This window comes from Palaemon carinicauda, chromosome 2, assembly GCF_036898095.1.
Source record: "Palaemon carinicauda isolate YSFRI2023 chromosome 2, ASM3689809v2, whole genome shotgun sequence".
Taxonomy (NCBI): domain Eukaryota; kingdom Metazoa; phylum Arthropoda; class Malacostraca; order Decapoda; family Palaemonidae; genus Palaemon; species Palaemon carinicauda.
Window position 1 is genome coordinate 89,621,554 of NC_090726.1, and position 22,500 is coordinate 89,644,053.

Here is a 22,500-nt window from a genome sequence, read left to right on the forward strand (position 1 = left end):
CCAAAGGTACACTTGTCGTACCAGACTACAAGGCCGTTTTGTTGCAGGCGGTCGAGCACGATGCGCAGATGACGGAGGTGTTCCTCTTTTGAGGAGGAGAAAACTTCCGGGTACGACATGAGGAGGTGGGCGTAGGCATCCGTGGGTGCGCTGATGTGGAGAGCGAGGCTGGAGGGGGCGGGTTGAGGAGGTGTCGACAAGTACGAGTCTGCGTTGACCAATCGTCGGTTGGCGACATCGACTAGAAGGTGGAAATGAGAGGAAATTCGCACCGAGGATTGGCAATGTGACGTTAGCAACGAGAAACTTCAAATTGAATTTACCGTTTCCAATCGATAATGTGAGGTTCTCGTAACCGTAGGTGGGTATCGCAGGTCTGTTGGCAGCTACCAAGCGGACGTCGGCCACCATAGACAGACTACGTCGTGTCCTGAAGAGTTCCCTTGGCAAAAGAGAATGACAAGCACCCGTGTCTACTAAAAATCGCACGCCCGTTCCTGCATCATGCAAAAATAACAGATTAGAAACACGGGAGGCCACTGCCACGAGCGATGGCCTACTTACACGTTTTTTGGTCACTGAAAATCCTTGGCACATTTCTTCGCGGTTGCCCCGAATCTGGTGTGGTAGTAGCAAAACTGCGGTGGATGGGAGGCAGTAAGTGACTGTAGAAGTCGTTGGTTGGGGCGCGAGTGAGTGGTGGGTGGTGGGTGGCTTTGTCGCTGCTTCGGCACGTCACAGGGTAGGCGTGTATGTCCTACGGCATTCACGTCAGCTTCGGTTGACATTGAATAGGAGTGGAGGCGTTGATGGAGGTCTTGAAGTGGCTGTCCATAAGGGCATCGCCTTTTGTCATCAAGTCCTTTATGGGTAAACCATCGACATCGGGTATGGCAGCGCGTACAAGTTTGGGTAAACGGCGTATCCAAAGGGCACAAAGTAGGTTCATCTCACGGGGAAAGCCGTCTGCGGTAGGTTGCAGGCGAGCGATACTGGTCATTTCCATGAGGGCGAGCGAAGCTTTGCTATACAGGCGGCTGGCGACGGCGAGTACTGCTGCAGGAGGTATGTTTTGAGGGCGTCATATGCTATTGGGGTGTCTCCTTGTTCACAAAGCCAGTCGGATATTTCCGGGAAGGTGTCCTCGGGTATCGCCGCGAGAACATAATCTGCTTTGGTGGTTGAGCGAGTCACGCCCTTGATACGAAACTGGACTTCTGTGCGCTGAAACCAAGCAAACGCCTCTTCACTGACGAATGACGAAAGTGTCAATGGGGCAGCCGCAGCGCCAACTTCCGTAGAGTCCGCCATAGTACCAACGACAAAGGGGCGAGGGTGAGTGGAAGGCGGGAGGAGTGTGTCGATTTCTGGGGCCACCAATGTGACGAGCCGAGAGAAGGTTGTAACTCAAAGACAGGATGAAAGCAACTGAATAACTATATTACAGACACTCGCCTTTATATACAAAAAATCAATGCAACAGGAAATTTCTTATTCAACCGACACCGTACCGGTTAACAGTTAACGGTGCGAAAAACAGACACATTATTTCAGGTTCGATGCAACAGGAAATTTCCTGTTCAACTGATACCACACCGGTTAACAGTTAATGGTGAGAAAAAAATACATGTTATTTCAAGTTCTTTTTAGTGCGAGGGGAGAACGAAGATACAAGCATAATACAAGCATAATATATACACATTATCCAATGCTCGTTTCTTTCTTTGCTAATCTACTTCTCTCCTTATCTTCTTCAGTGCCTGTTTCATCACACCTTTTATTTGCATTTCTCTTCATCTTGATTTTCTCTTATACATAATTATTCCACCACCAAGTTTCTTTGTCTCTTGGCCCTTTTCCTGTTGACATTCCTAAAACTTCTTTGGCAACTCTTTTCAAAATACTGCTGCTCCGTTCCCACCACTCCTCCACATCCTCATAATCCCTGGTGCCAAGCTCGACTTAAACCCCCTTTATGAATCTATCCTTCTATTCTGGTTCTTTCAGCTTCCCCCATCTTATCTTTGGAATGATCTCTTGCCTACCTCTTATTGTTCTCTTCCTATTCCAGTCTACTGTCAAGAGTCTATGCTGGGGGTCACAGCATCTTTTAAATGCACCATTCTACCTAATACAAAATCAATATGGGATTCTTGCCCACCACTTTTATACGCTTTAAGATACTTTAGCTGTTTTTCGAAGAAAGTGTTGATTACTGCCATATCAAAGGCTACAACAAAGTCCATAGCCCTTTCACCATCTTGATTGCAGTCTCCCAAATACCATCCTCCAAATATTCTTTCCAGGCCCTGGCTATTTCTCCCTACATGACCATTTAGGTCTCCTCTTATCATTAACAGTTCTTCATTTGGTATGTTTACCATTTCCTGATCCAGCTGTCTCCAAAAATCATCTTTTTCTTCTTCTGTACAACCTGTCTGAGGTGCATGCACACTAATGACATTAAGTATTTCGCCATCCTATTCCAGTTTCATACACATTATTCTATCATTTTGTCTTTTCACCTCCAATACACAACTCTTGAGCTTTCCACTTAGTATGATTCCAACTCCATTCCTTCCACGTTCTGTGCATCCACTATTAGAAAGTCCATACCCTACTCCAACCTCCTACAACTTCTCTTCCACGTCCTGTCATGGTTCCAATGTTCAAGGTGCCAATTCTAATAGATTTTGAGGATCGCTCCTTTAACTGCATTCGCCCACTTTGCAGTAGCCCTTGCCTATTTCTCGCAGAGTTACTGCGATGTATCTGCGCGTAGCCTACGGGGTACACCTTAGCGCTCATCGGTTCATCTACAACGGCTTCCATTTCATGGGTTTAGGCGGAGATTTTCAGAACCGGATGCCCTTCCTGACGTCCACCCTCCCTATTTATGCAGGCTTGGGACCAGCACAGTGCAGGGCGGGCTTGCCCCCAGGTGGCTAAGTTTTATATAAATATATATATATATATATATATATATATATATATATATATATATATATATATATATATATATATATATATATATATATAAATATACATATATATATATATATATATATATATATATATATATATATATATATATATATATATATATATATATATATATATATATATATATATATATATATATATATATATATATATATATATATATATACATATATATATATATATATATATATATATATATATATATATATATATATATATAAATTTCTACCTCATACTTGGGATCGAACGCTAGCCCCTTCTAATGAAAGGCCAGGTCGAAACCAACCATGCCACGAGAGCCCATAAAAGGAAATCCGAACCTGACGCTAATCTAGCTGTCCGAGGATTTACCTGGCGAGACATCAGTCTCTTACCAGCGAGTTTTACCCGAGTTTTATCGGGTAAAACTCGCTGGTAAGAGACTGATGTCTCGCCAGGTAAATCCTCGGACAGCTAGATTAGCGTCAGGTTCAGATTTCCTTTTATGGGCTCTCGTGGCATGGTTGGTTTCGACCTGGCCTTTCATTAGAAGGGGCTAGCGTTCGATCCCAAGTATGAGGTAGAAATTTATTTCTATTTGAACACGATGTTGTGTTGATATTTATCCATATATATATATATATATGTATATATATATATATATATATATATATATATATATATATATTTATATAAATATACATATACAGGTATATATATATATGTATCTAAAATATGGTGCTTATAAACAAACAATAATTGAGATGTACTTATAAAATCTAAAAGATAGCAATATTTAAAATGAATGAATATGTTAATAAAATAATTATATCTTGATTAATGTTAATAATATTTATGGGAACTTTGCCTGTATTTAGGTCTATCTTCAAATATTTTTTCATTTAACAATTCTATAACTCCTTTTCTCTCTTATTATCTCTATATTGGCCTATTTGGTTCTATTTTTGTTGTCTGCTTTGTTGATATTATACTGAAATTGTTTTTCCATTTCCTGCATTCGACACTGCATTCCTGAAGATACTCCATGTAGATCCCTAGCCAAATTAATTCTGTCTACAACATCCAGTACCCATTCGTCATCACCTTTTTTTTTTTTTTTTTTTTTAGAAAATCTGTCGAACAGACTGCTGAAAATATTCTGAAAAAAAAGGGAAACCTTTTACCCTCATCATAGGCCCTCTTCTTCCCTGCTAAAAGACTTTCTGGGCACAAAACAAGCAATGGTTAGTATTGGATTCCTCAGTTTTCATCTTCAAATCGTTGGTGTTAGCATTTGAGTTTTAGTATTCACATTGATACATCACATGTGCTGATTGTTAACCTGATATATAAATACTGTACCCGTGCTGTACCTTGCCTTGTTGATAGTGTCACTTCCTTTCTCACACAACACAACAGTCTCTTGACCTTGACCCTTGGTCAGAGATTTCTCACAAAACGCATAAGTTTCCATATTTGTTATTGATATGAGCTTTGCTACAGCTGCTATTTTAGATGCAGTTGAACATAAAATGCTCATGAATGCACAAAAAGGTAGGAATCACGAGAAAACCTACATCTGTATTTGTATCTCAACAACTATCACGATGTAATTAAAGGTTCTGAAAATTAATTTTCAAATAATGTATGTATAGAGAATTTATATACAAAAAAATGTTATGAATACTAACGGATTTTATTTGTATACATAAATGATGTAAAGAATATTTCTCAGAATGTCTTTTAATATTGTATTGAACATAATGGAGACTTGAAATGTACTATTTACTCACAATTTAACGTTTTCTGAGAATAGAGAAAGAAACAGAATTCTTTTCATTAAGTTATTATAGAAATCTAAACTTACTAACGAAATGATGGTGAATAATGTATTTTTATTCAAGTGTACTTTGAGATATGTTACCCCACCTCTATTTTTCCATATTTCTTTTTGAATAGTATACAGTTTAAGGTACAATTTCCTCTACAGTAGGTATCCCTCATTTGGTGCTAGATTGACTGGAGTAATAGAATTAACCTTACCACTCTAACTACACATCCCAAAATAAAGTGTAAAACCCTTCATATGAAAGTAGGACATTACCATAGTTAGGAATATTCCAAATTCAGGATTCATATGGATGACGTCACCATCCGTGAATGTGAATGTTTTCCTCCTTTCCTTCTTACAGTGATGAATGACAGCGATTTGTTGAGCGGCGACGGATAGCACTGGCAGCTCGATTCGGTTGAATTCGTCGAAGCAGCCCCATGAGCCGGATTGTGCTAATCCTGGAACAATATTTGTTTACGCACGCGACCATCTTACTAGACACTATATCATCTTTCCAAAGATTGAAATATGCATCTCCCAAGAGTGAAAAATCTTTCTTTATATGTAATTCTTTTTAGGTGAAAGTTTTTAGATCTTTATATAGATTACCAGATACTCTGTTAACCATATGTGATATTAATGAAACCTAATATATATATTTCATAACAATATCAGTGTGCATTACCCACAAATCTGCAATTTTCTTAGTTAAGGCATGGAGTCGTTTGAAGACATATCGCCATGGTATTTTTTGTTCCTTTTTTTTCAGTACAATTATAGAGGCTAGTGAAGATATGAGTAGAAACAAAGGTCCTTATCCACAGGAAATTTAGTAATAATGAGTTACCTTTGAAGATTCTTCCGAGACCCCTGAAATCCATCTGATCTGAACAGTTAAAAACAACAACATATTTCCCAAGAGTTTTCCCCATGTCTTTCGTCGTCTCCGTTTTCCCAGTGCCTGCGGGGCCTGTAGGACATGCCCCCATGCTCATGCTCAGGGCTTGTGCTAGCGTGATGTAACATCTGTCAAAACAACAATAAAATGGTTGCATTATAGATAGCAGGAGATATTTTCATTTATTGGGGTTTTGAAAACAATGATTAACTGAGTGATTGAATGATCGATTGCTATGTTTGAACTGGCGTTGCTATTGGATAGACCTACTGTATATAAAACAGTTAGTTGTAAACAGAGTTGGAGTGAAATGTTAAAGGATATATTGTACTGATACAGTTACTCATTTTCACAGTTATTAAATACCTTAAAAGTAATGTTTCATAAAATTATGGGGAAATTACTGGTAAAAACTAACTTTAGTTTATATATATATATATATATATATATATATATATATATATATATATATATATATATATATATATATATATGTACATTTACCTATATCTATATAAACACAAATGCACACACACGTGTGTGTGTGTATATATATATATATATATATATATATATATATATATTATATATATATATATATATATATATATATATATATATATATATATATATATATATACATATGTATGTATATGTATATATACATACATATATATATATATATATATATATATATATATATATATATATATATATATATATATGTGTGTGTGTAAAACAACGGCAACAGTTATTGAAGTAGTTTCTAGTCCAGCATTTCTAAACCTGGGGTGCTGAAATCGATTTCAGGGAGAGCTGGGGAAGGTCACATATGTGGCAGTTGGGAGTGGATGGGTCTTTTCTTAGCATCATTATTGAATTTCTAAAGAATAGATGGCAAAGAGTTATTGTTGATAGCCACCATATTGATTATAGGATTGTGATAGCTGGTGTTCTACAAGGTAGTGTTCTTGGCCTATTACTTTTCAAACTATATGCATATGACATCTGGTCTCGCCTAGAATAGAAGCTTGTTGCGTATGCAGACGATACTACTCACTTTGCAGCAATTTCATCTCGTGAATGTAGATCTGGAATTGCCGAATTCCTTAATAGAGATCTAGCTGAAATTAGTGCATGGTGCAAATTATGGTGTATGAAGTTGAATCCTAACAAAACTCAAAGTATGATTGTAAGTAGGTTGTGGACAATGGCTCCTCACCATCCGAATCTGAGCATTCATAATGTTTCTTGAGAGCTAATTTACTTTTGAAATTCACATTAGGACTCTGACTTCTTCAAATGCACAAAAATTTGGCTTATTGAGAAAGTCTTGTAAAATTTTTGGTGATCAATATACTCTGAAAAAGTTTTTAAATTTTTCTTATTTTACCTTGTTTTTAGTATTGTTCTCCCGTCTAATCTTTACCTGCTGATCCTCATCTTAACATGTTAGACAGGAATTTACGGTCTATTGAATATTTTATTACTGATCTAGATATTAATCTCTGATACCGTTGTTCAATTAGTTTGTTATGCATGTTGCATAAGATTTTTCATAATTCTGAACATCCTTTACATTTAAATCTTCCAGGACAGTACCTTCCTGTTTTTTTATAGTAGGTATGCAGTTAATTCTAATAGTCTTGCTTTCTCTATCAAAAGCCTCAATGGTACACAGTTTTTTTAGAAGTTTTATTCCTATTTTGATCAATTTGTGGAATGATCTTCCTAATCGAGTAGTTGAATTGGTAAAATTTTTATGTTGAACAGGGTAACATAAGTCTCCTTTTATAGTTTATATATGGCAAATCTGTTTAAATGTTGTTAGTGTTGTTAAAATATATCAATTGTTCATTACTTTTCATATATTTTATCTATTTCCTTATTTCCTTTCCCCACTGAGCTATTGGAGCCCTTGGGCTTGTAGCATCCGACTTTTCCAACTAGGGTTTTAGCTAATAATAATAATAATGATAATAATAATAATAATAATAATAATAATAATAATAATAATAATCGCATATAAATAACAATAAAAATCGTATTGAAGAGTATTTGTTATTGAGTATATCCACGTTTTTTCCTATTTTTTTTTCTTATTGTTTTGTCAATGCTGTTACCATAATGACTGTTTTTGTTTTGGAGAATAAACCAAATATATGATCAAGATGTACTGCACTTGTCTTTGCTTTATCATTGTAGTAATTAGGTGTTAAACAAGGACAGGGGGTGCTGGACGACTTAGGCCTGGCCGAAAGGGGTGCTAAGGTCGAAAAAGGTAAAGAAACGCTGTTTTAGTCAATTGCAGAACAAAGACTTCAGATATATCCTTAGTCATGTCTAAGGCTTGGCCATTTTCATCACCCAGCTGGCCATTGTGGATTGGCGAAGGTGGAAGATTTTAGTCTTATGGCTCACATATTTTTAGGATGTGAAGCTTTGTCAGAAAATTATAATCATGGTATGATAAAAGAACATTCTTTCACTATAAAATTACGGGGATATTTTATATTCATGAATATGCTTTACTTGGTATTTTTATGGGAAAATTAAAAAAAGAAAAAAAAAAAAACGGCAAGGGATTTCTAGGAAAATTCACCCATAAGTCAAATCTAGAAAGACGATTTCGTCCCAATATTTTACCTATCCGTCAAAGGAGTGATGACCAGACGTTCCGTGCATCCAACAAACTCATTCTGGTATTGGAAAGTCACATCAGTGAGAGCTATACTGGTTTTGTCAATGTCCTCACGGAAATAGATTCTGATTTGACGAAGCCAGTCGAAGTCCACAATAGAACGAACATTGTTTCGGCACTGAGGAGAGTGGAGAAAAGATAAAAATAAGAAAAAAGTAAATTTTTGTACATTTTCAATTTCTATACATTATATCAAGATCATAAAATCAGTTTTCGCTAACAGAGACGAAAGAATAATCAGCGGATCACTGAAACGCCTTACATACATATTCCTGTCGAATTCAGGTTTTGTACTTAGAATCGGAATCAACCTATCTCCACCATTGTAGCCTGTTGGTTAAGTTTGCAATACTTGGCTGTATTTAATGATAATTTTTCACATTTAAACGTGCTTATACATATATTCATATAAGACATAAATACCTCTCAATATCGAATTCTCTCTGCCTCGGGATCAAAGACCCAGGGGGGAATTAACTTTATGATAATAGCTTTTGGTTGGCCGTGGCTTCGATCTGGTAGAGTTGTAATCAACTTTTATCTCTCTTTGTGGGCCGGTGGTAAGTCACTAGAACCTCAGTTTCTTTGGACCGAGATCGAATACACAGCCAACCAGAAGCTATTATCATAAAGTTAATTCCCCCTTGGATATCTTCGATATTTAGAGGTATTTGTGGTGATATATATACATGTATATATATATATATATATATATATATATATATATATATATACATATATATATATATATATATATATATATATATATATATATATATATATATATATATATATATATATATATATATATATCTATATAGTTTTGACATAGAACTAGTATTTTAATTACGAGACTATCAAAGATATCTCTCTGATGGATATGTACAGTATATATATATATATATATATATATATATATATATATATATATATATATAAATATATATATATATATATATATACATATATATATATATATATATATATATATATATATATATATATATATATATATATATTTATATAGTTTTGACATAGAACTAGTATTTTAATTACGAGACTATCAAAGATATCTCTCTGATGGATATGTATTGTGATGAGTGTTTCGTATTTCGTTCTCTGCACTGGCTCCAGATCTCTGGTGGTCTGGTTGATGAGAAGGTTCAATAAGTCAAGGAACCGATTGTTCATATCAGGCATGACCCTCTTGTCTGCTCTTGCTTGCTGCAGGGCCATTTCCGAGTCACGGGTCCAGATCATCTGCAATCCTAATATGCCCACCTAAAGAAAATATAAGATAAAAAGAATTCTTAATATCTGCAGGAATATTTGGTCAGGAAAACAGTCATTGCATTCCGTACATTATATAGGATCCTGAGAACATGTTCCAAAAAGTGTATGATAAGAAGCTTCGAAGGGAAATTCAAAGATTAGACTTGGGAGTGAAATTTACTAGAATTATCAATAAATACCCCGACTTCGTGAATTTATGATGACAGAATTAATTTACAATATGGAAAAATCATGTTTTCAGACTATATATATATATATATATATATATATATATATATATATATATATATATATATATATATATATATATATAATATATATATATATAAATACACAGTATATATATATATATATATATATATATATATATATATAAATACACAGTATATATATATATATATATATATATATATATATATATATATATATATATATATATATATATATATATACATATATAATCTTTTTCATCAAAATCAGCTTGAAAGTGATAGTGACTCTTTATATTAAATAATGTTAAAAATTGAACAACCTGTGCAGGAAACTGTTCCAGGAATCTGAGGACATTAAGATCGGGGTCTTGAATCACATGATGAGACTGTCTGATTATCCCATGGACTGACTGCTGGCACATGATCAGGAACTTGTTAAGCCAAACTTCAACACTGCCCTCGGCCCTAGCAGGTTTTTCCAGCTGGATGAGAGAAGATTGCATTATTTATATGGTGTAAGGTATAGCAGAAAAATCGAGTAAATTATGATACTTGTATCAAATTTGGCACACTTATTCTCCAAGTCATACTTATCAAATCTGGCCAATTGGCTAATTGGAAATATAAGATGGCGGCCATTTGTGAAGATGGCTGCTATATTAACTGCCAGAAGTTTATGTTTTGCTTGGGTAGATTTTGTTTATAAAGCACATTGGCACATTTCATCCAAGAATTTGCTGTTTATATAGTAAATTGATAATTATGTGTTTAGATTTTACTGTTTATAAAGCAAACCAACATAGATTTTTCTCACTAAGAAGGTCTCTGCAAGGAATGGAGTATGTTCAACTCCAAAACTTTGAAGTGAATGATGGTGATGAAGTTCTTGGAGTGATTGTCGAACACTACCAAGACACATTTGTGACATCACTGTTGCAAAACTCATCATGGGGTTCAGTGTCAGCTAAAAAGGAATTGTTTGTTGACATTATACTGCAACCACTTACTACTATCCCAAATGCTGCCTAACTAGCCCCAAATTAGTTAAGCAGCCGCACCTCAATGGACTGGACGTGGCAGGCCAAGAGAGCCAATCATAGGATGACAGAGTTTGAGTTATCTGGATAGTGTACAGTTCACATGGGACTTATGCCACTAGATTAATGATTGTACTATGTGTAGAGCATTTTGCTAGAACTTAGTTGTATCCCATACATGAAAGAATCTATTATACATGTACAGAGAGATAAAAGGATAAACCATCGGCTCTGAACGTCATACTGACCATGGGCACTAGATTTACTAGGAAATCATGGAACGTTGACTGCCAGGAGAAGGATTGATAGATATATGATTTCTGTAAAGAGTATACCTCTGTTTCACTTACGCAATGCACTGCCAACCAACTTAGGACGAAGATGGTGGGATAGAAGACAACTTGTGACAAAAGAAGGTACTATATTATGTGAGTTGCAGTCTTCTATTTAATAAGAATTGCCAAGTTAAGCAGAGGGGAAAAGAGCTTAGCCTCTGCAGGTAACAGCGATGAGGGTGGTAGAAGTAAGATCCCACGAAAGGTTCAAGAGGCTAAAACACAAGGATGTTTCTGTTGTGAGACAAAGGGGTGGGAGAGGGGGAACTTAAAGAATACAAGTAAATAGGGGAATAAACAAATATGCAGTAACACTCAAAGATAAGAAACTCCTTGGCAGACTAAATGTACGAGATGTCATAGTACAAGAACTGAAATATCACCCTACTCTTCTTGATGGTACAGTATTGTATAGCTGAGAATGTGCTTACCTAAAGGTGCAGGATCAAAGGAAAGTACAGGAATACTGTAAGGATACTTATGCAATTGCTTTCTAAGAGCTATTCTCCTATTTAGTGAGATGAAAAAGAATAGTGACCACAGAAATCCACCCATTTTCAAGCTTGCTGACTTGACTACGTAACTGCTTGGTGAATCGGCTGGTGTTCATTCTACTCGACTTAAGGACCAGTTGCTTTTTTCACATATCCATGCTGCCAGCTTATTGCAAAGGGTGAGAAGTTCTGCTGTATTTTGAAGATGATGTAGACTCAATCATCTCACAAACATCCAAGTCCCGTGAAGAGATCCATCTAATGACCCCTGCTTAGATGATAAAACGAAACATGTTCCATCATAAGTCAAATTTCAGTAGGACCTTTCACAACACAGACTTCTTAGGAGCTGTACTGCCATCACTGCCTCAATTTGTATGCAAAACCAGCATGAAGCATCAAAATCTGATCTTTCTATATCACAACAACTACAGTAAAACTTCATTGAGAAATACAGATGAGTGGATGTCCACGAGCATTACATGGACCAAGAAACGCATAATACAGTTTAAATACGCCTATATACATTTACCAAGTTAAGGAAGAGAAAAATCATTGAAATGCACCATAAGAATGTACTCAGCATATCATATGACAGGATCCTAGAAATATCAGCTCAGCTAGGAGAAACAGTTGTTACACAGTATACTGAAGATGGAGTAATCTGTTCCCTAGAGTTAAGAAAGAAATTGATCAAAACTCCAGCAGTACACATCATAGATCATAATCCGACTGCGCCCACAACTCAAATACTCTAAGTGATGGCAATGGAAACTGGAATTAGAAATGAAAGTTAAGAAAGTTCCAGACCTTCCAGATGCATATTTCAATATTCGACCAGCATATATCATGCAAAACCCCAATCCTCCTTTAATATCTAGCCAATCCTCCCCAGCACCACAGTTGATCTTGCCATACTTAAAAGATAAATACTCTTGGTTGAAGGAATTCTTCCTCACTGAGGATAACTGATGCAGTTAGTATCACATAGTCAGCTCACCATGCAATGTAGATTGATTGATTAATCGATATGAGGTTTTCTGGAATCCTGACATGAAATTGATGCCGAATGCAATGCAGATGTGGAGCCAACCAATTGATGAAAATATTTCAGCAATGATGCCTCTGTGGTGAGACCAAGCACATTCTGTTACAATGATGAAGCAAGCCATGGGAAGGTCCATGATATAGTGGCTTTCCCGAACCAGGGGAGATACTTGTCATTGTCACTGACCACCTGATGTAGAATGGAGATGGCCGAAGTAAGGAGGGGACATATTTGGGATCATGTTCCGTGGACTGCATATAGAAATGGCTGTACTGAGATCAATAGGAACATTTCTACAGGACAGTGGCTGGCCCAGTGCTATTGTGGAAGCAGAGGGGGCCTCATTTGGTGCAGCAGCGTCTTGGCTGTTTTTTCAACACCCACACACTAAAAGGGATGGTAATGATAACTGGAGTCAGAAATAAAAGTTAAAAATGTATCAGACCTTCCAGAAGCATATACCAATACATGATCAGTATATATCACACAAAACTCCAATCCTTTTCTACGAGTAGTAGGAAGCCAATCCTTACCAGCATCACAGATGATCTTGTCACACTTGAAAGAAGAATCTTTTTGGTTGGATGAAGTGTTTCTCAATGAGGATATACTGATGCAGTCAATATTACATGGTCAGCTCACTATGCAATGCAGAAGTGGAGCCAACCAACTGAAAAAAGAATTTCAGCAATGGTGCTTCTGTGGTGAGACCATGATGAAACATGTTATGGGGAAGGTTCATGTTACAGTGACTTACCAAATCTTGTGCAGACACCTGTCATTGCTGCTGACCAACTGTTCTATGCTCTAGCCAAACAAATAGAATGGACATGGTCCAGGTAAGGAGAGGACATATTTTTTATCATGTTTTGGCAGACTGTATATAGAAATGGCTCTACTAAGATCAATAGGAAAATTTCTACAGGATAGTGGTGACCCAGTGCTATTGTGGACACAGGTGGCCTCATTTGGTGTTGTAGAGTCTTACCTGTCTGCATCTAGTGTCACCAGGAGAGGACAATTTAACTAGATCATTGCATGGAGCTTGCACAAGCTTATGAAGAAGGCATACCATAATTAGTGATCTGGCATATCAGATAAAACATTGAGGTTTGGTGTGAACAACAGAGAAAAGAAAGTCCTTAGTTCCAGTTCTGGAATCTAATGCTACACATAAAGCTCACTATATTCACCCTGATTTACTCCTTTAGAGAAGGTGGCTTAAACTTGTAATGTGAAGCACTTCAGAGCTGGTGACTTACATCTTTGAGAATAACAATGTCAATTATGAACAATGGATCCTAATTCACCTCACAGATATGATATAACTTGAATACCATCATTCATATATGGCCAGGAAGTTTTACAAAGGGAACTTCGTCGTCCACAAGCCTAGAAGAGGATTACTGACCTAGGAGTTGATTAAGCACACGAGGAAAATAATGCAGTGATCCAAGGTGATGGAGGAGCAATAGATGGCTAGTTGCTGGATCCGAAGTTAGTGGTCTAGTAGCTAGATATGAAGCCTTGTCTGGTATGAAAGATGTCTCCTACAACAGCAGAAACCATGAGCAGACACTGAGTGCTCAGAAATCTTTCTTTGAAAAGGTGAAATCACTCTGCAGTGATGCAGGAGATGGGCAACCCATTGCAAGAGGAATCAACAGAAATACTGGGGCTAGAAACGAAGAACACTGCCGACTCAGCTCTAGCTGAAATGGTACCTACACATCACCGGTGGGGCAAAGAGCGGTTTATATAATTCATAGAAGGGCTAAATGATGAAGGGGACAGTCTCTTCTATCATCTAATCAAGAGAAATTCTGTTTCTTTCTTCACACAAGAATAAGCTAAGATAACTTTTACGGAGAAAGTCATGAAAGAGGGCTGCCAGTTATTCTCATGACTGTTCATCTCTTGTTAGAACAATAGTGTGACTCATTAGAATTATTCAAGCATTATAAATTACACCATGCAACTGTCAGTCAGAGTAGCAGGCTTCATACAGGCCAGAAATAACAGCTGGTTGAAATTATTGAAACACAAGTGAACATCACAGACAGAGACTCAAAGGCCGATGCAATCATTATTGATGGATCAGCACTTACCTATGCCTAACCTCCGTGTACTTCAAGGACATTTTAAGACTATGCTAACGAAGACATCATCCCAAATGGTGAATACTATAGTGGCAGGTACTAGTCTTTGATGATACAAGAGGTCATGCCTGAAATTCAAGACAAGGTCGAAAAGAGGATAAGGAAGCAGAAGATGAGTGGTAGGAACAATTAGGACATTAAGTATTTGGTAAACCTTCCTTCATGATGCAAAACCCAAGACTAAACTGTTTCAATTCCTTGTTCCTTGCAGAGATTTGTGAGTCGACAAGCACGGTCACCGTTACAAAAAAAGATGTCATTAGTAACATAATGAAGTGTTTGGACGTACTATTCCCATGTTGTCATGAGGAAGCTGGCTTTTTAAATATTTGTTCACACAAGAAATGCAATGACTGACAGGAGAAAGTATATTATCATCAAGGCCAATGACACGGACGTGCTAGCCATAATAATATCTGTGTTACAATCCTTACAGGAAATATCTTTTGAGAAAATGAGGATTGTCTTTGGCCAAGCAGCCAAGATTTGGTGGATTCCAGTCAATGAGGTAGTTTCATTAATAAGGCTTGAAAAAGATTGAAGGATCCCATAATTTCATATATTCACTGGATGTGACTGTTTGTCTGCCTTCCGTGGGAAAAGAATGAATGGCAGACTTGGAATGCATTTGATAATGTTTCTGAAACATTCACTAATTTCAGCCAGCATCTAACATTAATCCCATATATTGATCTGCAGAGGCTGGAGGGATTCGTTGTCCTCATATACGACAGAACAAGCACAGGTGCTAGTGTAAATCAAGCAAGACTAGATCTCTTTGCCCACATTACAACATAATTTCACCAACACAGGCAGCCCTCACAGAACACACAAAGTGTGTGGCCTTTCAGGCTGGGACCAGCCAACCATCTCCAATTCAAACACAAGCAGTGCTGCTGAATAGGGGTAAATACAGACAGGCGAGGCATGACAGATATATTAGACAACACTACCCCATATTGCAGTGAGCTGTCAGGAACTGACAAAGAGTTCCTGCAAGAAAGGTAGCAAAGGAACATGCAAGTGCTTAGAGTCAGAGCTCCCCTGCACATCACTCTGCAGTGTGATTATAACAGTAACTGCTGGAGGATCAGTAGCATATTTTGAGCATTGTCGGGTTAAGCTTACAAAATAAAAAAGGGACAATCTGATGGTCATCTAGAAATATTAAGGCGACAGTCTTTTTATCATACAATCAAGAAAAAATAAATTTCTTTCTTCACACAAGAACAGGTTGAGACAATTTTTGAGGAAAAAGTCCTTGAAGACAATTGCCAGTCATTATCACGACTATTCATCTCCCACCAGAAAAGGCAGTGTGACTTGCAAGAATTCTTCAAGCACAATAATCAGTGATAGTGGCAAACTTTATACAGATCAGATATCACACCTGGTTGAAATTATTGAAGTGCAAGTGAACATCCCAGACAGAGAACCAAGGCAAATGCATTCATCATTGATGCATCACCACTTATCAATGCCTAACCCCCGTGTAATTCAATGATATTTCATGAAATCATCCTAAAAGTGTAATATTTTGGCATCAGGTACTAGGGGGTAAACATAATCATTGATGTATAGAAGAAGGCAAATCTGAAATTGGAAGACGAAGTCAAAAAGGGAGGAGCAAGGAGAAGAAGAGTGACAAAAGCAAGGAAGTCATCAGGTAATTAGCAAAGCTTTCCTTCATGATGCAAGCAACAAGACTAAGCTGTTTCACTTTCTTGTGGAGAAAATGTGTGAAGCATAGACGACAATCACAGTTATTGTTACAAGAGGAAAAGATATCATTAGCAAGACAATGAAGTATGTGAATACAGAGTCACCATGTTGTCATGAGGAAACTGACAATCATATATTTGTACACACCACGAATGCAACTACAGATGGGAAAAAGTCTAATATCATTGAGGACAATGACATGGACATGCTAATCATAGTAATATCTGTGCTGCCATCCCTATAGGAAATAGATCTTCAGAAAATGAGGATTGTCTTTTGTCAAGGAGCCCACATTCGATGGATTCCAGTCTTTGGGGTAGTTTCTGAAATAGTGCTTGAAAATGGTAGAAGAAACCCATAATTTCGTGTGCTTAGCGGATGTGGCGTCATGTTTGCCATCTGGATAGAAAAAAAATCGGCATGGCATCCAACATTGACTGATTTGTGATCTTGTCCTGTAAAGTCTAAAGTGATTCACTGTCCTCATGTATGGCATATCAAGCACAGCTGCTAGTGTTGATGAAGCAAGACTAGATCTTTTTGCCTGACATACACATCAATTCCCCCAACACAGACCTCAGAGATTACACAACACGTATGAGCTATCTGTCTGGGATCATCTGGGGCCACGCAAACATTTCCAATTCCGTAATCTGTCTGAAACTGACAAAGCTGCAAAGGAAGATGCAAGTGCTTGGAGTCGGCCCTTCCCTGCACATTACTCTGCAGCTGGGTATATAAGCAGTAGCAGTTGGAGGATCAGTAGCATGGTTGAATATTGTGGTGTAAAGATTGCAAAATGAAAAATGGACAATCTGATGGTTATCTTTAAAAAAAAAATGCACAATCTTGAAAAATATGTAGCTTTACTTTACAAACAATAAATTTTTGAAAAATATGTAATTGTTCTTTATGAACATTAATATTTAGTTCAGTAGGCTTACAAACATAGAAATCTAAATCTAAATCACACAAATCGGACAACTACAAATACTTCTACACAAAACATCAACTTCGGGCGACTAATTTGACGGACAACTTGAAAACTGACCACCCTCATGGAGTTTTCAATGACCAATTGACCAGAATTGATTAGTATGTCATAAAGGACAAACGTATAAATTTTTATGATTTTATTATTATTTGCACAATTCCTCTCAAAATTGTTGTTATCTCCTGTGCTAATGCTGAAGAAAATTATTACAAAGAAATCCCAAGAATGTCTGCTATATATAGAAATATTTACCTGTACAATTTCTCCTTCTGATGAAGAAATGGCTGTAATTCTATCATAGTCATGTTCATGGAAGCGGACAGTTTTAGTGTTGTCGAAAATGGACATTAAATGAGCCTGGATGGTGTGCGAATCAGACGCTTGTCCCAAAATTTCCAGTAGGGTAGGATCAGAAACGAAGAAGAAGCGAGGAAACATTAAGCGCTTCTTCTCCAGGTACCTATAATAAATGATTTCATAATATTTTTCTTATTAATGAGGTATAGGTGGTGCTCTATTATTTAAGGCTTTGAAAAAAGAAATTTCTTATATTAGTAGTTGTTAGTTACATGTTCATTATCACAAATGTATGTCATTAACAAGGAGTGTATGTGTGTGTGGTATATATATATATATATATATATATATATATATATATATATATATATATATATATATATATATATATGTGTGTGTGTGTGTGTGTATATATATATATATATATATATATATATATATATATATATATATAGAGAGAGAGAGAGAGAGAGAGAGAGAGAGAGAGAGAGAGAGAGAGAGAGAGAGAGAGAGAGAGAGAGATCCCTCTTTACATCGGATCAATATACGTCACTGCTGACTTTATGTATTTTATACTTAAAAATTAAATAAAAAAAACAAAATCCTTGTCATGCCTTTTTACGTGACCTTACGTCAGTGCAATAAAGATAGAAAATTATTAAAGCATAAATGAAATAAAACTTCATTTATGAGATTAGTAAATACATGTATAAATTATGAAAATAGTTGTAGTTTATATAGGAAAAATATAAAATATCTTAAATACGTATAAATGAAACAATATGCTAGCTCCGATAACTTTGTTTCGATCATTCTCGACTGTAGTGCTTTGTTCCTTTGTAAAGTTGAAAAATTATATATTTTTGAATTGTTATCAACAGGATTATTGCTAAATGCTAGAAAAAGAATAAGCTAAAAATATGTCAATACAGTAATGTACAGTACAGCTCTTCCATACCGAGGAGCTTAGCAAAGCGTAAACATTATATTCGCTACCAAATTTACCGAAAGTGGTATGAGATGAGATGATGGGAACACCGGAGGGAGAAAAGATAATCTATGGAATTGCAGAAGCGAGAAGAAAAGACAAGCAGGATGTGGGAAGAGGTGAGAATCATTAAATATGCAAATGAAAATATCTCAATTAAGGAGGAGACAGTCGAGAGAAGAGGGGAGACTATTTTCTACAACTATTAAATACTGAGAATAAGTGTGAAGAACTGCAAAATGTTCCTGCAGTAGAAGGACCAATAGCAAACATTATACTCAGCAAAATTGAGAATGCTATAAAGAAAGGAAATGTGGATAAACCTGTATGATATGCAGAGGTGACAATAGATATAATAAAGGCATTGGGAAATCTACGCCAGAAGTAGGTGCACACGCTATTGTAAAATATTTGGGATGGGGACGAAATGCCAAGGGACTGGGACGATAGTTGGATCATTAAATTACATTAGCAAAATGGAGACGTTTTAAACTGTGGGACCATTATAGGAATAAATTTTGGGCCCTATAATCATGATACTAAAAATAATAGAAGAAGAAAGATTAAAAAGTTGATATATATTCATGAGCATAAGTTTGGGTTTATGAATGGAAACAACACAGTGAATGCTATTTCTATAGTAAGAAAAGTCCAAGAGAACTAATTAGAAAGAAACAGGAAAGTTTACATGTTTATATATATATATATATATATATATATATACATATACATATATATATATATATATATATATATATATATATATATATATATATATATATATATTTATTTACACACATACACACACATACACACATATATATATATATATATATATATATATATATATATATAGTTCTTTACTGTCTTGCTGAATGGCAATCAGTCAGAAAACAATAATCTTCCACAAATCGAGACACAAGTGACCTGAAAAATTTATATATTACTCAGTAATATTTAAGATATTTACAAATATCATACTAGGCCAAATAGAAAGACAGCTAGAATTTATAGATTATGGGAAAATCTTTGGTTCTGTCAAAACTTCAGCAGCAATAAAAGTCCTTCAAAGATAAGGAATAGAAAAACCTACAAATTTAACATGTAGGTTGTGTTTTGAAAACACGAAAGCATAATTAACGTACTAGCTGGAAGAGATAAGCCAACTAAAATAAAAGGATACAACAAAGGAACACTATACATGGGCGTTGGGTTAGTGCAATGATAGGAGAGCAAAAATGAATGAATGAATGAATGAGCGGTGATTATCTGATATAAAAACATCAATGTAAATAAAAAGCAAGATGTATTTGACGTGATATTTAATGGTACATCAACATACACAATTAAGCAAACAAAATATGATAGCTTACCCTGAAAGACTTTTCTGACATAGTTCTAGTTGATCTTGCAAATGAGGTAACAACTGCTTTAGCATATCATCTCCTACACAGCACGTCACGACATTGGGATTGTCGTGGGCCCTGGCCATTATCTGTTGCCAGTTTTTGTCAATAACGTAGAATCTGCAACGAAATAAGCATTATAGGTGACCAACGAATAACTTATTTTCATCCTAATTCCATGATCTATTTTCTGTATAATATCGTTTAAACAAACATATTTAAACAATAACTGATTGATATATAGACCATTTTCCTGTACGATCTTTACAGTTGTAAAAGTCGTGAGAAAAGATCGATAGCAAAAGTAATTTGTTAAGGAAAGATTTTAACCGTTTAGCTTCCTTGGGTAGTTGCTTAGCAATATCACCGCCAACGAAAACTGCTTCCAAATAGACCCATAAGTTCTGAACGAAGAGCCATCGTTCCAAGATCTCATTCGTATTAGAAAGATCACTGACCCATTTCTGGATTTGTTTTCGGAACGGAGCGTTATATCTGAAAGAAACAATAAAAAGTTGTCTTTAACATCAGCCTTTACAAGTTAATACACCAGATGTGTCATCCATGGATACTAATGATTCAAATTCCTTTATCTAAAGATATCACTATAAATCTTTATGAATGTGGGTTCCTAATTTGCAGGAGTGGTGAGAATGACATTTTTTAAGAGTGAATGCTTAATACTAATAAGATAAGTCTGAAACTTTGTCATGATATTTCTCTCACCCAATACAATATTAAATTCCATACAAATCTGCATGTAAATCTTGCATCATCATATTTTATGATTTACCTATTAGAAAGGAGAGATCCTAACACCATCAGAGAATCTTCTAACTGCGAAATGACCTCAGCCGTGGTATCTCCTCTTAACAGCAATTCTCCTCGGTTCTTGAAAACTGAGAAGGTCAGGTCATACGTTGCCCATTCATTTATGACATTGCGTAGTTTAGCTTCAATGTCTTTCTCTTTTACAGCAGATATACATATATCCTGTATATAAAAAAAAGGATAAATAAAAACGTATATTTGCCCTTTATTTTTAAGAGTTGTCTTAAATCATTAATTTAATAAGTCATACATACATAAATATATATTTTTTTTCTTAAAGGTTACTTTAACAGTCATCATGGCAAACTTGTTAAGAGCTATACCAGCCTGATTCTAAAACCAAAAGCAAATGAAAAAATTTTTGCGCCTTAACCCAAATTGGAATTAGAATGAATGACCGAGAAGTTTAGAATGGAAACGATGAGTTTAGATTTATAAAAAGCAGTATTTCATACCTCAATATCTTCCTTAAACTGCAACAGTGGCGTGTCCATGATATTTCGCAGACAGAAGTTTTCACTGTCAACTTCTAAGGGTCTGTTTATAACTTCAGCAATACGTTGCCAGTGCCTTGGCTTCATGGCCTTATTAGACATAAGCTCTAACAAAGGACACATGTCATTGAAGTCGTCAATGGTCTTCTTTAGTGCGTTGAAAGCTGGCCATTCTTTCAAGCCTTTCGGCAATTTGCGACATCTAGGAGGAAAAGTGACTTAATGTGCATTTCCTTCGTTGCTCAGATTATAGCCCAAGTTGGTCGAAAGAAAGAGCCATTAGGGTATAATGTTGGGCAAATGCTTTGAATATATAAGTGATAAATTATACAATATTTTCTTTTGAAATTTATTAACATGGTCTTTCAGTACATATAGTCTTTAATTGCATAATCTTAACTACTACTGCATTACGGTCTACAGAAGTCTACTTCTATTAATTAATCATAAGTCAAACACATTTGCAGGAAAAGGAAGGATTACCTGGAGGTAAATACAAAGATCGTCCAACATACGAAATAAAAAAAAAAAAAGAATTAAACTGTGTAAGGAGCTCTGACCTGTTCTGGAATTCCATAAGTTCGTTGTTGATTTCTTCGATGTTAACGTCAACCCAGGCGATGTCGTAGTAAGAGGATACACGATCGATAACGTCATTGTAAAGTTTATACAACTTCTGAAGCAAATTGAGTTCTTTCCTAATCTGGCCAAGTTCGGGAAATTCCGAGCGTGGGAGTCTGAAAAGTTCCTCTCCCACGGAGTAACTGGAATGTTT

The 22,500-nt window shown here is 35.9% G+C and overlaps 1 protein-coding gene across 1 annotated transcript in view; it reads right to left on the minus strand.

The window, feature by feature from the left end:
- The window catches only part of LOC137618319 (dynein axonemal heavy chain 5-like), a 328,916-nt gene that overhangs the window by 157,675 nt on the left and 148,741 nt on the right, over positions 1-22,500 (minus strand). The window contains exons 29-39 of the mRNA XM_068348490.1: positions 22,286-22,500; positions 21,687-21,927; positions 21,194-21,393; positions 20,731-20,895; positions 20,368-20,520; positions 17,962-18,169; positions 10,241-10,402; positions 9,472-9,696; positions 8,361-8,533; positions 5,664-5,842; positions 5,087-5,274 (exon numbers count right to left, since the gene is read on the minus strand). The exon at positions 22,286-22,500 is cut by the window's right edge and continues 24 nt beyond it. Coding sequence (XP_068204591.1) covers positions 5,087-5,274; positions 5,664-5,842; positions 8,361-8,533; positions 9,472-9,696; positions 10,241-10,402; positions 17,962-18,169; positions 20,368-20,520; positions 20,731-20,895; positions 21,194-21,393; positions 21,687-21,927; positions 22,286-22,500 — 2,109 coding nt within the window. The remainder of the gene's footprint in view (positions 1-5,086; positions 5,275-5,663; positions 5,843-8,360; positions 8,534-9,471; positions 9,697-10,240; positions 10,403-17,961; positions 18,170-20,367; positions 20,521-20,730; positions 20,896-21,193; positions 21,394-21,686; positions 21,928-22,285) is intronic.